Here is a 15,456-nt window from a genome sequence, read left to right on the forward strand (position 1 = left end):
GGGGGGGGGAAGAGGCTTAATTGTCTCTTTTAACCACAAAACAGAAAAGAACTTGACTAGCAAATATAGTTTTGCCTTCTCATTCTTCCTGACATCCAAAAATAATTTTAATAACACAAATATCCAATCATGTCCGAATCCTGTATGAAATGCCAATAAAATCAGATCCCTAGAGGAATACTATGGTAGGCATTGCATTCAGTGGGAGAAGACTCATCACTTTGGTYTGGACAGTGTTTTTGAATAGTTTGATTTTTTAGATAGACACATAGCAGACACCATACCAAGAATACACAGACCGAGCAGTATCACTATATGGCAACCATAAGGGCAACATGGATTAGACAGCACAAAACACAGAAYTTGAACAAATTATATTAAGACTTTTATCATAATGCAAGATACACATGCATAGTTAAAAATACATAACATGAGGAAAAATATAACATGACAGTACACTAAAATCCCTCAAACCTAGGTGGAGAAAAACCCTCAATTATTCTGTACATAGTTTTCTTTTTACAAAACATTTAAAAACGCCAATCCTATAAACTGATATAAAAATACTACCTCTGGAACGTTCCCATAAAACCATGGAAAGTTCTGCTTCATGCAAAAACATCCTTTACAACTTGTATCATTTAAATATTTCCCTATTTCCCCCTATGGAAACAGGGGTGTTTCAGATTATTTTTACATTGCAGTTTTGATCATTAGCACTTAGTGTTTTATATCTTCAAATCATTTTAAAACTATGAAATAATTAATTCTTGAATATGCTCAGTGGATGGACAAGTGCTTCTTGTCCACAGCCCACTGCTGTTTACTGGGCAGAACATTGACAGAAGTCAAGAATTTGCCACAGCCCAGRTGGATTTCTCAAAGTTTTGTACATGGACATGAGATGCCTTTTTATTTAAGTACTTATCTAGATGTATGCTTTCTCCCTTAAAATCCTAGTATTCCAGTCTAGTATGAGACTTTTCCAATCTAATCTTTCAGGCTGGTCTCTCCTTTATTGATACCACCTTGGTATTTTTCTCAACATTTGTCTGATGCAATTTCAACTAATTATCTTTAACGTTTGGTGTCCATAACTGCGCACAGTTTCYAGACAGGAGCCACTAGACCTTTGCACAATGGCTTGAATGCTTAGCTATATCTCAGCCAAACTGCTAACCAAGGTCTTTTCATGATCAATTAACAATAAATATAGCAGACTATGTTTTTTTTAGTCTTTAAGCATGTGCTTTAATTTTTGTACTATAAAATTTATTCCTACTCTAATTAGTTGCCTTCAGAGTCTTTGGGGTTTTTGTGGGTGTCCTAATTCTTTTCCAGATTGATGGACTCTGCCTCCCAGCTCTGCAGCAGCCCCGACTGCCTAATATCACAGTGGTAAAGGAAACGTTACCTCTATTTTGTTASAAGGCTGATGCAAAAGAAATACCACTTGCAACTGCCACCCAAACCTCGCTCACTCGCACACCTCCTAAACATGCTGCCAGCTTCCAACTTCTCCACCCCTGCTATGTTTTCYACATAGCAATGGATCAGATGCTCAGGAACTAGGAGCATCCCCCCCACTTGCAAGATCCTGGTGATCTCGATTCTAACTCTGCTTTTAGCCATGGCAATCTTGCAGACCCGATYTTTGCATTTTGCTTGCAGACTGGCTTGTGCATTGCCCTCTTTTTTCCCCACTTGAACCTGTGTTTCAAATTCATGATTTAAATATTGCAGTTTTCGGGCAGCAAAACACAGTTTTCTCTCTTCTACGCTGACAGGAAGGCTGCAGTGAGGCCGCACCTGGAGGTGACACTGCACGAACAGGAAAAGTCTCCCCCTTACACTGCCAGGCTGAGCTGGTAGCAACACTTTTCCCTTGCAGTTTTAATGTTTGACCTCTCATAACTGCAAATACCAAAGAGAACTTAAACTGCTAAATACAACACTAGGTAGAGCATAACAGAAAAATAAGATCATACCTTCTTTCCTTGTAATATAAACCAGCTTTTAATAATAAAAACTTCTATCACGTTTTTAATAACATATACATTTCAACATAAAACAGYGCACAGTGTAAATGCCCTTAATACTCTTCTATGCATCTTTACATGTCTACAAGTACTGCATAAATGTGGGTCAGGATCCTCCTCAGCTCTATAAACTGCTGCAGTTCCCCTGAGGTTGTCAAGCAGGTTTCGAGAAGGGAAGGATCCCAGCCCTGTGTTCCTCTCTCTCTTGGGTGTTCCTGCAGTTTTGCTTTTGATAATATTACAGTTAATTTTAAGTTTTGGATTCCGTACAGAAGCATCCATTTCTTCCTCACRCAGCAAATGACAAGAATACCTCTTGCAGAATTACCAAGCAGATCAGAAAAGGCATTGAAGTAATGCTCTGCGGATCTTACCGCATTCCGAAGGGATAATCCAGGAACAAACCCGTGCATCTGAGAGTTGTTTAGTGATGTGTTCCTGTAACTCCCTGCAATGGGCTATCATAGGGCAGAGGAAAGGATTTAAAAGTAACAGATTAAACACAAGCAGTTGCTTCCCCAAAATTATTTCAGTCTTTGAGTGAAGAAAATTAAGCAGCAAGGTTCAGAACAACCTGCAGTGCCAAACTTAACATCAGTGTTTTGTGCTGATTTGTAGATAAAAAACATTAAAAAGCCTTCACAGCCAAATAGAAAGAATCTAGTTTTAATTCAATATTTGAAATAGGTGGGGTGTTAATAAAATAAAATTAAGCCAGTTAAAAAACAACCAAACATCACAAATAAAAAAAAAATCCCAAACCTTTATTTTCTAGAATATACATCACTGCAAAGCGCTTCTGGATCTCCTAACAATAAACTATTTTGAATTAGACCATGGAGAAACAGCAGAATAAGTTCCCATACACCCTTGTACTTCTGTCACCTGCTACGACTGAAATAGGTTAGGGATGGGTGTTCATGTTAAGGCACTCACTTCCAAAAGAACATTATTTCTGTCCTGAGACTGCTGACCTGTTGCAATTAATTTCAGACAGTAATCTGGAAAAAATTACTGTGCTTAGGATAATACTGACAGGATGGAGAACATTTTTCAAACAAGAAAAAATAAAGTACATTATATACATGATTCCTTTTTTTTTCTTTTAACTTAAAAGCATCCCTAATACATCTTAATAACTGTATTAAAGACTACTTAAATATTGAAAGATTTTAAATAATGTATTTTTTCAGTAAACTGGGAGTAGCTGTGTAGTTGCCAGCATATTGGTCCCACTTTAAACAATATAATTTTTATTAAATCTTGTATATATAATAACATGATCCAAAACACATATTCCACTCCACATAAATAAGTATAGKTTTTTTTTCTGACCTGTTTTAAAAACTACATCTGTTCAAATAATCAGATTATAAGACTGCAATTTACCTTTGTAATGTTTCCTTTCCTTCACTCAGAATCTCTCCTCTTAAATATTACTGTATTTCCAGAGTATATAACAGGGTATTAGTAAAAAGGGTTAATCCAAAACCTGAAAGCTACAGTAAGTAAAATGAAGTATGGTAAAAAGTATTATGGAATGTACACTCTGCAGCATTGGTTCTCATTGGGCCAAAGTGGAAGATGACTCCAGAAGAAATTCTTTATGTTCACATCTGAATAAACTATAGGTTGTGCTATTCATTGTTCGAAAGTGCAGGTCAGTACATTAAAAAGTGGTGTTTGGAAGCTACTTCTCAAGGCCACTGACCAAAACTATGCTGGCAAGTAAATGGATGCCAGATGCAGTACAGGGAGAGAGATATGCTTCATTCTGGATTTTTTAACCAATCCAGATCTTGAAGTCCACAACTTCTAGGTGGCAGCACAAACAAGTCATCAGTAAAACTTGACATATAATTCCCACTATCTAGGCATTTGGCAGATGGCAGTAATGTCCATCCTACCTCTGTGGTATTTGTTTCAAGAATTTCCTCAACAAGTCAAAGAAATACAAGAATTCCTGTATGTGCCGCAGGGGTTCAAAGGCAGGTTGTTGGTGCCTGGTCCGGCAGGTTCTTCTCCTGCTAAAATGAAGCACCAACTCTTCCTCTCTTGATTCAACACCATCAGTGTCAGTTAGCAGGAGTCCTCAGACAGGGCTGCTCTTTGAATGAGTTAATGATGCCATGATGTGGTGTCTCTTTCACTTTTATAAATCCCCATCTGTAGGTGGCTGGCACAACCTGTAGAGTCTTAAAGGCAGATCAAGAGTATAGCATTAAATATCTTAATAATGATAAAGTAAAAGCATAAAGTAAAAATTGTGTGAAATCTGCGCTAGTGAATATACCTGCACCTTATGGAGGGATGGCACAACTAGTGATTTTGCTGCTGCTTATTCTTACAAACCAGAACATTTTGTCTTCATGTGAACATTACTTACAAAAATAGAAGCAAAAGTTTTTCTGATAATTTATATGGATTGGTTGCACACCTAAATCATGACAACTTGTTCCTACTATCATAAAAAAATATTCTCTTCTCTGATATATAAAGTCGGAGGAAATAAGCTAAAAAGAGATGCTTTTCTTAGTAATAAAGCTATTTGAGAAATTTCCTGCAGAGAAAGACGATGAACATCCCCAGCTCCCATTAGATGCAATAGTATTCAGAAATGTACAGTACTTCTCAAAGTTGTATTCTAGACAAAAACAGCAGACATAACCCTGGGCAATACATCTTTTTAAAAGATGTATCACTATATGGTTACTCTGACCTGAAAGGCGTTCTCTTAAATCTGCTTTTCCATAAATAACTAAACTGTCAAACAAGCTGAAATACCCAGTAGGGTTACAGCCCAGAGTATTAGTTTTATGAATTATCTTGGCACAGATGCAGCTAGATTTGCCATTCAGGAACTTTCCTTTCTCAGCATCCTCCAGTTGGCTGTCAACCATTAGCTTACCCAAATCATAGCAACGGTCCAAAAAAGATCCTGCTGCCCATTCAGCTATGTCTTTTCTAGAAAATTGCAGAAGCCTTTTTCAAAGTTAGTGCCCTGCCCAGTATTAGGAGCTAAGCTCTGTGAGCTGCACTGCGCTTTGTTTCGCACAGTGCAGAACAGCAGGGGTTTTTTTCTCTTTTCCTCTGTTGCTACTAAGAGCTCCTTGGTTCTTACAGGAGCTCTGTAATTGGCACAGCAGCATTAAACCAGCACTCAGATAAAATGCACAGCACAAAACAACCTACCGAGGTGCACACTGTGGCATTTGGTCCATCACTTTGAGATTCTTGGCAGAGATTTCAACCCTTGGTCCCTGAGGAAACAGACAATTTATAGCACTGACAATATCGATAAAGCAGCTGATTCTTAGGGGAAAATATTCTAATGAGAATATTGTCTTTATGTGAGAATCCATTAACTACTTTTAGAAGATTTGAAAATCATTGAGTGGATACATTAGTCATCTGTGTTTACTTAAAGATGGAATTAATCYCAAAGCACTTTACAAGCACTACTGACTAGCACTAGGGAATTTCTACAATTTACCACTGTGTGATCAAGATCTTGTTTTTTTTTTCTCTATATACCAAAACCGCCTTAAATATACTGCATAGCCTCTATTTCCTAACTATCAAGGCCTGCAGTTTAAATAACGGACATTGACTAATATATTTTAAGTGCTGTATTGGCTGTATATGCATGAGTTTGTTTCTGCTGAATATATGTGTGGCTGTTCAGACATTACTWTCTATTTGGCTCTCTGGGTTCGTAGAGCACAAAACGGTGTCACAGAGAAACAAACTGRTGTTTGTACAGTGATGCTACTGCAATAAAAATGGTGCAACGCAGCAGCCACAGCGATCCAAATACTCACTTGTTTTCTCATGATGTCTGTAGCCTGCATGATACACTTGGGTAACAGCCCGTGGCTTCGAGCCAGTATGGCTGCCTGCTCCAGGGACACGCTCARCGTACTCCTGCACACGGGAATAAGGAGTATTAAATCAAAACCATATTTTAAAATGTGCAAATATATATATATATATAAAGACCTTGTAGGATATACCTGTTATACAGAACCTCTATTAGCCACTGTTTTTATATTTACTACTTATCTTTTTCACTTTTAAACCTATGTGAGTTCAGTCAGCTACTCCAGTCTCCCTGCACTGAGATACTGCAATTGTTGGAGTCTCTTACATGGATACCCCAGCATTGTTTTGCTGCTCTTCTGCACTGATTCATCCACAGATATTCACAAATTAACTTACTTATATTCACTGGTGTTGAGCCACTGGGAGAATAGTGGAGCAAGCAGAATCAAACCTCACATACACCAAGATATATAGGAGCAACTTCCTAGATTTTCAGTGTGTGCTTGAAGATGGGGTTAACTGAAAGTTGTATGCAATGAGCTTGCTCAGTCAATTGTATTGGTAGATCCTATTAGAATTAATATTAATTGTTCGAAGTGTTAAAAGTTACAACATATCCTAAAATGAAAAGGGCGGCAGATTTGGGTCCTTACAGGAAAAGAGTGCAGTACCCTTCCTCAGTTTCTACTCTCCTATTGCTTAGAACAAAATGAATATATTGCTCACATTTCCAKAGTGGAAAATAAATCCTCCTCTCAACAACACCACGTGGGTTTGTCAAATCTCACCTCTGCATCCCAGTGCTACACATAGTGATCTGACAGGCTCCAAGCCGGTAACAGAGCTCTGAGGATATGGGCAGCAGCCCGGCGCCCGAGCTATTGCTGCCAGAACACCCCGACTGCGTGGGTTTGGTAGTGATAAAACACTTCATCAGCCTGCAGAGCTCATCCATTGCATTAATGGGACGAATAAGCTAAACAAAGTAATAATAAACATGTATCAGTGGCATATTTATTCCATCATTTATAAAGATATTTACAGTACTTTATGTCTAAGCACAATACCTTTAATCTGTACAAAACAACAATATAGAATATATATGAACTTTGGATGTAAAAAAATACAARTGATGACTGAGCTTAAGGAATTTTTTTTTCAAATGATCACAAATCACAGGGAGTTTATAATGAATATCACTATTACAAAGATAATCTCAACTTCACTGCAATAGTATTTACGTCTACCTTTCATGAACATATTCACGTATATGACCTGCCCTGGTTAGACAGAATGCCTTTAGATGAGATAGTGGGAATCACATTCACTTCTAGACAAAAGAACAGTAGTCAGGTATCACAAAATTCAGATTACTTTTTTTTAGGGCTGGGAACATTTTTAAATTACAAAAATTAAGTTTGCACAAGTCTGGCACATGAGGATCCTGTCTCACATCTGGAATTGTTAAGACCAACCCGTGTAGAAATAAAAACAAGGTTTTATACCTGGTCAATCTTCACTGCKGTAGTATTGGAATCAGTGGGCAAATTTGACCTCTCTAAGTAAAATGTCCTGCAAAAAAGCCAGTAAGAACTATATTAGCTGCTGACTGTTATCTTGAACACACATACATATAACTACTTTTTATAAAAATGCTATGATAAATCTAGTTGTTCAAGATCTGCTTTCTTATTGAAAAGCCCTTGGACTGCAGTAATTTACATAATCTGTATTGAAATATTCAACCCCTCTCCCCTCTTTTATGTAGTTTTAACTGTGTTTAAAACTCTGAAGTTAGACAAGAATTTGTTCCCATGCAGTACACTGCTTCAGAATGAGCTTAACTGTGGGAAGAAAATTAAGAGGTTTCCCACACAGTGAGGTTCTCAAAGAAAAATATTTGTACAAAACATTAAATCATCAAGAGAGATCTCTCTTCCATTTATTTTAAAATCTTTTGCCAAGAGAACTCCACTGAAAATCTTTTAAGGCAAAAGGGAAGATTTAAATACCTGAGTTTACGGTAATATTGTTGCACTTTTTCAAGCGAGATACCATTAATTTGCTGAGGAAGTTCTTCTAGAGATGAGCCAGCTTGTTGTGATTGCCCCTCCATACTCTCCAGAGCTGGAGAAGAAAATATTTGATTTTATTTTTTTTAATGTAATTGTTTATATTATCTAACTGCTCAGCAAATGACCATCAGGTCATGTCAAGGTTGATCCTATTATTGCCTGAATTGATGGATTTGCCCATACAGGGAGGTACTGGTCTCTGAAGCTGACCTTCAGAGAAAGTAGTACGGTCTCCCAGCAATTACTTCATCCCTTGAACATCCCCATCCCCAGCACTTATCACAGTGTGAATATTTGCTTATTATTTGTTAGCCAATGATCTTTAATTTCTAGCTCCCAGAAGATTCTGTCAYGATATAAGCTTTTACAAACATTTGGCTATACCTGTGGGAACACAGGAGATACCATATTAGAGCAGACTATCCATCTAGTCCAATATGTCTATGACTACGACCTGAACCTTTAYGGGAAGGCATAAAAAAAGTACCTAACTTCTAGCACTTCCCATATCTTTGCAGAATAAAAGCCTCTGCTTAAATATGTTTGCATATAGGAACTTCATGGTCATTTTTCAGTTTGTATCTTTTGACCTCATCAGTTAGGCTACTTTTATAGACACCTTTTGTAAAGAGCACCGTGTGTAGTTTCAAGCTTCCCCCATTCTGGAATCGAGAAGGCAGTTTGGAGAAGTAGTAGCTGTCAAGATAAAAGATAACCTTCAAGGCCTGACGACTTCCTTCAATGTGGTAGAAGAYGTGACTATCTGGAGAAATAAAGATAAAACACTTGTTGCTTTACCAGAACAGGAAAAATATGAAAACACTGCTGTCCAAGTTTGTCAGATGATCTAACGACTTTTCACATCAAYGCCCGTATGTGAGAATCTGTATTTGGAGAAAGCCAGAAAGCAGAGTCTGAAAGACTCTACTTACAAGGCCTAGCTAGCATGACCTGACCTGATGTGTGATGCTACTGCAGCAAACGTGGTTAATAAGTAAAATCCCATCAGGTTCCATATCAACTTATGGTCAGTGTGAAGAGACGCAGAGTGGGATGTAGGACATGGGAGGCTGAGAAGGGACAATCCTTCTGCCTCGGAGAGAGGCTGATGAAGTACCAACATCTATCAGGAACTGCCCATCACTTGTCACATCTCTCCTCATGCGAAACCCTGTCAGTTGAGGAACACTGGCACAAACCACAGTTCCAGATCACTGACTGTGCCACCAGCATCCTGTCCTGTCAGTCCTGCTTTGCTGTGCGCACACACTGGAAGCTGAGGGAATGCAACAGTGCTTCAGCGAMGCTGCTTAGTACCGATGTGACAGGCACGGACATGGTCTGACAGATTTATMATCGTGGAGGTTGTCAACCCTTAATACAAACAAGAAAAGAGCTTCAAGTAAACTGAAAATACTCACTTGCTACAAGACTTTCATCCATCTGCTTGAAATAAAAGGCAACTTTGTCCAGTTCAGTCAGAGTGATCTGGATGTCCTCCAGCATGGTACGCTCCTCCTTCTATAGGACACGGGAACAGACACAAATAGGTTGGCACTCAGCAGAAAGAGATGGGAGGCAGGACAGCGTAGTCACCCTAAGCTTCTTGATTCAAGAAACTCGGAGCAARATATGCAGCTCTCCATTAACTGCCTCTCAGCCAAGTAGATACTGATGGCTCTGTCATGGTGTGCTATGAGCTTTGCTACCCTTTGCTAAGATGCTATTTGATGGAATTGGCAGGCAGCAGAGAGGTTTAAGGACTGAATAAGTTTAAAGAAATTCCCTTCYCTAAACTTTACCTGTATCCACAAACGTGAAAAACAGCCCACCAGTTACTGTGAAATAAAAGTCATTTAATGTGAAGGAATAATATAGTTGGATTATATTAGAAAACACTCTTTCTTTTAAAAAGTGCAAAAAAAATATTTTCTTTAAGAGTCAGAGCTATTTTCCTTTTTGATGCTTAGGCTCAAATTACAGAGCAGCAGTTGGTGTGTTAACAAAAGCCCAGAATTCCACATGGTTTGGAACTCCAGAAATACTCTGAACTTTTTGCCTACTTGCTGAAATCCATTTTTTTTCCACCAGAAGAGGGCAGAAGACACACGCTTCACCAGCAACAGAGCACTAAATCCTCCACACATGGATGACAAAATACCAAGGCAAAGGGACAGGGCCCTGTTGACTGTGGCCCAGTGTGGGGAGATGAAAGTGATGGGACAAGCAGTGCTGGGGCGCGGCTGGGAGCAGCGAGACTCTCCTGAGGCTGCCGTACGGTCTAAACACGCTGCTACATGGAAGGGCTTGGGCTGAGCCGTGAGTGGGAAGAGATGGATACAGGTGAATGTGAAGATGCCTCCAGCTCCTCTCCTTACCACAGCAGGGGAGAGCAGGGACTGGTAGTTGAGCAGAACGCCAGTGGCTGCGATCTGTTCCAGCCACTTTCTGCTGGCGTCTCGGCTGCTCTCTTCGTATTCCCCGTTGTTGTTGTAGTGATMGTTGAGAGCAGCCAGTAACTGCTCGGAAAAGGTGCAAATCGCAGCCACGAGGGACTGACAGAAGATGGCGTCACGTCTCARCTGCAGCTCCGTATCTGCCAGAGAAGGAGAGAGAAGCACAGAAGTTGTGAGGAGAGTATTTGCTTCTCATCACGTTGCCAAGAGGCAGCTTGTCTGTATTTGTGTGCATGGCCTTTGGCTTCCGCAGTTTTTGTGCAGACTTTGCAGATAACTTCTTGCTGTGACCTGGTTGCAGAGGCAAACACAGCAAAGCTGGGGAACATGCATGTCTGAAAAATTTCCAGTTGACTCATCTGCTTATTTTCCCTCTCCCATCTGCATGTTCATTCTTCTGATTGGGAAGAGCTGTGTAAGTGTCCCCGTGACTGTTTAATGCCCTATCTGGACTGGTTCTCTCCTTTTTATGTTTACAGAAGCAAGAGAATTCATGAAAGAGAGTCTCTGCCATTACTTCTCTCCAGGGCTATTACAGATTCATCTTCCCCCTCTCCTCCATCTGTATTTTGTGGGCTTCCCATATGCTTAATGCATTAACTGGACTTGTCCATACGGTACCAATTGGTTTATGTTTCCTGGGAGAATTTTCCCCTGTGTTAACTTTGCTTCCAGTCGGCCTGCCAGGCAGCCACATGCTGGTCAAATCAGCCCTGTCACACTTAAGGGGATTGAGGACCAAAGAGGCACATGAATAAGTGAAGAGCTACTTCCCAAGCACCCTGGGCTCCTCCAGACGGTGCTGGGGTACTGGCCAAGGCCGTGTTCCCTCGGAGGCTTTCAAGGTTTGGATTCTTTTTATGAAGCACTGAGCACAACAGCCTGACTCCAGGCTCTGGGCCATATCCCCAGCCTGAGGACAAGTCCCCTCGGTACTGCTGGAAGTAGGACGAAAAACACGGAGACCTGCCCTCAAAAAGAGGGAATCCCTGGTGCCACAAACCTGGTGCAAGCAGTTCAGGGCCATCTGCTCCTCTGTTTTATGTTCACAGAAATGTTGCATGAGACGAGCACAGATAGAGGCTTAGGGGATCACTGTCTCTGCTGTCACCTAAAMCAACCTTTCAGAGGTTGCTGAGACTAGGCTAGAGGTTGCATGAGACTGATAACACAGAGAGGTTTGGACAGACTTTTAGGCCAATATAAACCGCAGCAAAGAACTGATTTAGATTCATGATAATTTTATGATCGTTCTATGAAGACTTGAGAATCAAGCCTGGCACAGTTAAATAGTGACAACTTATCTTAGTTATTTATTACCTCATTTGCAACCAAAAATACACTGAGTAGATGTTTYAATTGCAAAAACGCCTGCACATTCACACCAGGAAAAGGTTAGTCAGTTGATCTGCCAATACAGTGTTTTGTGCTTGGTAACACACCAACAATATTCATCACGTATGTAAGTGCTGCCTGCATGTTTAGATTCTCAATACACTCCTATCTATAGCTTYAGTACACACAATCCCAACACCTAATGTGCCTGCTTTGATTGGAAAGATGACAGGATCCGTTGTCTTATGGAAAGTTGTGCAATAGGTCTCATTTTTGTTGCATGTCCTAATCACAGCAGGAAACAGCACAGGCCATCTGGGAATGAGGGTTGTACAAAAGGAAAGAGATGAAGACTGGGAAAAGAAAATGGTGCTTGTGCAACAGAACCACTTGCCAGGTGACGCAGCARACTGAACTGAAACATGTAAACTGAAGAACAGATGACAAATGCATGATAGGCTGCTCTAGATGAGGAACACAAGAAATGTTAGCCTAAAATGCCAGGAGAAAAATTAAATGCTAAGAAAAGAGACTGTCAGACGTATGCACAAGCATRTAAAGCTATAAATACTAGGGACCTCTGTATATATAATAATGTTTTGCACTAATACACAGAATTAAAACTTCTTACCTGTAGATTTCAACAAGGCTAAAAGCAGCTGATTCTTGCCATCTACAGAGATAAAGAGAAGGAAAGCTCTAGTCAACATGATACTGAAGTAGATTCAATTGCATTTGTTTAACAGTCTCCTCATTCCCCACACTCACTGCCTCTGCTCACCCCTTTGAATTGGTCATTTCTGTTTATTCTACTAGATCTTTCAGTCATTCTAATGACTGAAGAAGCAAAAAGGTGTAAATCAAGTACTTTTATAGGTTATATGCTCCATTAARTACTATGAATTACTGTAAGCAAGTTTCACATGTAGCTGAATCCCCAAGGAAGTGACTTCTGTCCAGTAACTTTGCACTCAAATGTAAACATCATCTGATCCAGCCAGCTATTCCTGTTCAGCAGATTGTTGGGCACTGTGTAGGACATTGCAGTAGCTGAATAACATTTTGGAATAAACCAGCCACTCATTAGCCTGTCTGAATGAACTTAGGAGACAAAATAAGGGAGAGAAAACTCTTTGCAATCCTTTAGTGCTYAGGTGAGATGTTACTGCACAGCACTGGAACTTTGCATACAGTCACTTGTTTTACCCGGTTTTCTTTTGAATCCAGTAGTCAGTAGCCTTATTACATAGTGAGATAAAGTGAATGACTAGACCTGGTGGCATAAGGGTTATCTTTTCTCCCAGAAGCTGGTAACAAACCTTTCCCTAATTCACAGACCTTCCACATGTTTTTGTATGATTTCAACAAGATTTTTGATGCGCARTGGGAGGTTCCATGGATCTTCTTGAATACTGGCTTGAATATTATTCCGACACCTAACTGTTGTCTCTTCCTTCTGTTTAAATTCTGGAAAAAATGGAGTTTGTTAGACATGAAGGAAATGTTACACAGCTGAGGGCAGCTTATTAGTTACTATATGCTCACAAATACAAGGAGAGATACGGTATTGACAGCAACAACTCTGAAAGAATAAGTTTCTTAGTCAGATCTAATATAGAAGGGGAAAAAAAAGACTACTGCTATAGTCCCATGCTCAGCAGTCTCCTAGCACTGTTTTCAGTATTGTGGACTAGAAATTATGTGCATAGGTCATGTGCACAGGGAAGGGGAGTTCTCCACTGCTCACAAAGCACAGAATTCCCTTCTCTTTTCTGTGTCTCTTATAATGTACAGGCAGTTATATTTAGAGTCTCTGGCTGTGCAGAAGGAGACCAACTTTAGTTGTAGCTGTCACATTTGATAACACTGATAAGAAATTATGAAATGCTTAGCTTTTCTTTCATCTGATGGAAACTAATTATTTGATTACACAGGACAATTAGCTAATTAGCTAAGCCAAATGCCCCATCACTGGTGGTAAAACACATAAGCAAATAGAGAAAAGCAGAAAAACACCAAAAACCTGCCCATGAACAGGAATGGGATGGTGTTGAAACTTCCACCCATTACTGAAAGGTGCCTGCTGCAGCTCAGGAGTTGCTTTAGTCCAGGACTGCAGCTGAAYGCAGGGCTTGCCTGCTCCTACTGTGATGACTGTGGAATCATCAGTTAACTTCAGTTAGCTAAAGGACTTACGGGAATTTATCTAGTCACAATAAATAAGACTGCTGACGCAAACTAAAATAAAGAAAGTGGACACACAGTGTCTGCTAATTTCTGGAAGAAGAAAAAAATATCTTTTAGATCTTGCCACTGTACCTAAAAATAGAGCTTATGAAGGGAAAGGGCACCCATGACTCCAACAGCCAAAGCAGAGCMGAGAGAGGGAAATAGTTCTAATTTCAATTGAGAAAGCAAATGCAGAAAATGTTCAGAAAAGAGAGTGCTGTGTATTTTAGATAGAGAAGAAACCRCATCCTGGGTCTTAAAACCATTATGACCAAAGTCTCACCATGTTCTCTGAGGAAAAACGAAACAAAGCAAAACAAAATCCCAGTATCTTTTGTTTGCTGTCTATAGGATTCAGCTTTCAAAATGAATGTCATGTGAGGATGAGTTTACTCTGGCAATTGCCCATATCTGAAGAATAGCAGAATAATTCATTAAGCAAACTCAGGCAGAACTCTTTGGTGCCTCACATCTACAGTGATCAGTTCCTCATCAGTTTATCAAGAGTGCTCATTTTCCTTGAATCTGACCTCTCTCTCTCCCTTGTACCTTTTGAGATGTGTGTCTATTAAAGGACAGATTTGAAGATATATTGAAGTGCTATGAGAATTCAGAAAAATCATATTACTATATTACTAAACCGTATTACTAAATACAACCAACCTTTTTCTTTACCTTGCAAACTGTGGTCCATTGGAAAGTGCTTGGTTTCTTCAAAGGCCTTACTTATTATTGGTCCTTTTAGAAGTGCGTTGATTGCATCAACCTACAACAGGAATATTGTCAGTCAGTGCTAGTGAGACTTGCAGAAGAAAATTTGGACAGAACTGTCGTGGGAAAATGCAAAAGCCATGACACTACTTGATTTTGGAATGATTCATAAGCATCCCTCCATTAGCAAGCAGCGTTAAGCTATTTCAACCAGGAACTCACRTATTTTGCATAGACAAGTAATGACCCACATGTTGAAGACATCAAAGGCAATACAAAATAATTCAGCTGATCCTATACATCTATACACATTTGCCTGCTAAACTGGTACACTCTTCTAGTACCCATATACGAGGGCCCATCCTGATCACACAAGGATACTTTGTGASAGACACTTTATTGTCTCTTTCCTTTTCTTCAAAGCTTTTTTTCTCCTTAAATTAACGCATTATATAAGGTGTCAATCTCACCTTAATCACASAAGAGAATTTTAATATTGATGAAATTGCTTTCTCAAGCTTTCCTATGAACTGTTTACTTGCATTGTACTCCAAAATCTTAATAGATTGCTTTCTCTCAAAATACGATTTAATTAAACAGTCTGATACTTCTGATCTTGTCTCAGCACTGATATAGACCATGAATTTCAGTGTATTAATAATGATTTACAGACCTGGTTAAAAAGATGTTCCAGACAGCCATGGAGTTTGTCTTGTTTATCTAAAGGAATCCTCATATCATTGGGAAGTTCGTCCCCTAATAAAGGGAAAATGAAACATTAAGTGTGAT

The 15,456-nt window shown here is 39.5% G+C and overlaps 1 protein-coding gene across 1 annotated transcript in view; it reads right to left on the minus strand.

Moving 5' to 3' along the window:
* Positions 1–3,237: 3,237 nt before the first annotated feature.
* PREX1 (phosphatidylinositol-3,4,5-trisphosphate dependent Rac exchange factor 1) overlaps positions 3,238–15,456 on the minus strand; it is a 137,033-nt gene continuing 124,814 nt past the window's right edge. The window contains exons 28-40 of the mRNA XM_026042018.1: positions 15,341–15,423; positions 14,632–14,722; positions 13,066–13,194; positions 12,359–12,400; positions 10,315–10,532; positions 9,358–9,457; positions 8,556–8,699; positions 7,874–7,988; positions 7,367–7,433; positions 6,650–6,837; positions 5,861–5,963; positions 5,232–5,299; positions 3,238–4,234 (exon numbers count right to left, since the gene is read on the minus strand). Of these exons, the coding sequence (XP_025897803.1) occupies positions 4,192–4,234; positions 5,232–5,299; positions 5,861–5,963; positions 6,650–6,837; positions 7,367–7,433; positions 7,874–7,988; positions 8,556–8,699; positions 9,358–9,457; positions 10,315–10,532; positions 12,359–12,400; positions 13,066–13,194; positions 14,632–14,722; positions 15,341–15,423 (1,391 nt within the window). The 3' untranslated portion in view covers positions 3,238–4,191. The remainder of the gene's footprint in view (positions 4,235–5,231; positions 5,300–5,860; positions 5,964–6,649; positions 6,838–7,366; positions 7,434–7,873; positions 7,989–8,555; positions 8,700–9,357; positions 9,458–10,314; positions 10,533–12,358; positions 12,401–13,065; positions 13,195–14,631; positions 14,723–15,340; positions 15,424–15,456) is intronic.

Source organism: Nothoprocta perdicaria, unplaced genomic scaffold (assembly GCF_003342845.1).
Source record: "Nothoprocta perdicaria isolate Ctin4 unplaced genomic scaffold, notPer1 scaffold_3, whole genome shotgun sequence".
Lineage (NCBI taxonomy): Eukaryota > Metazoa > Chordata > Aves > Tinamiformes > Tinamidae > Nothoprocta > Nothoprocta perdicaria.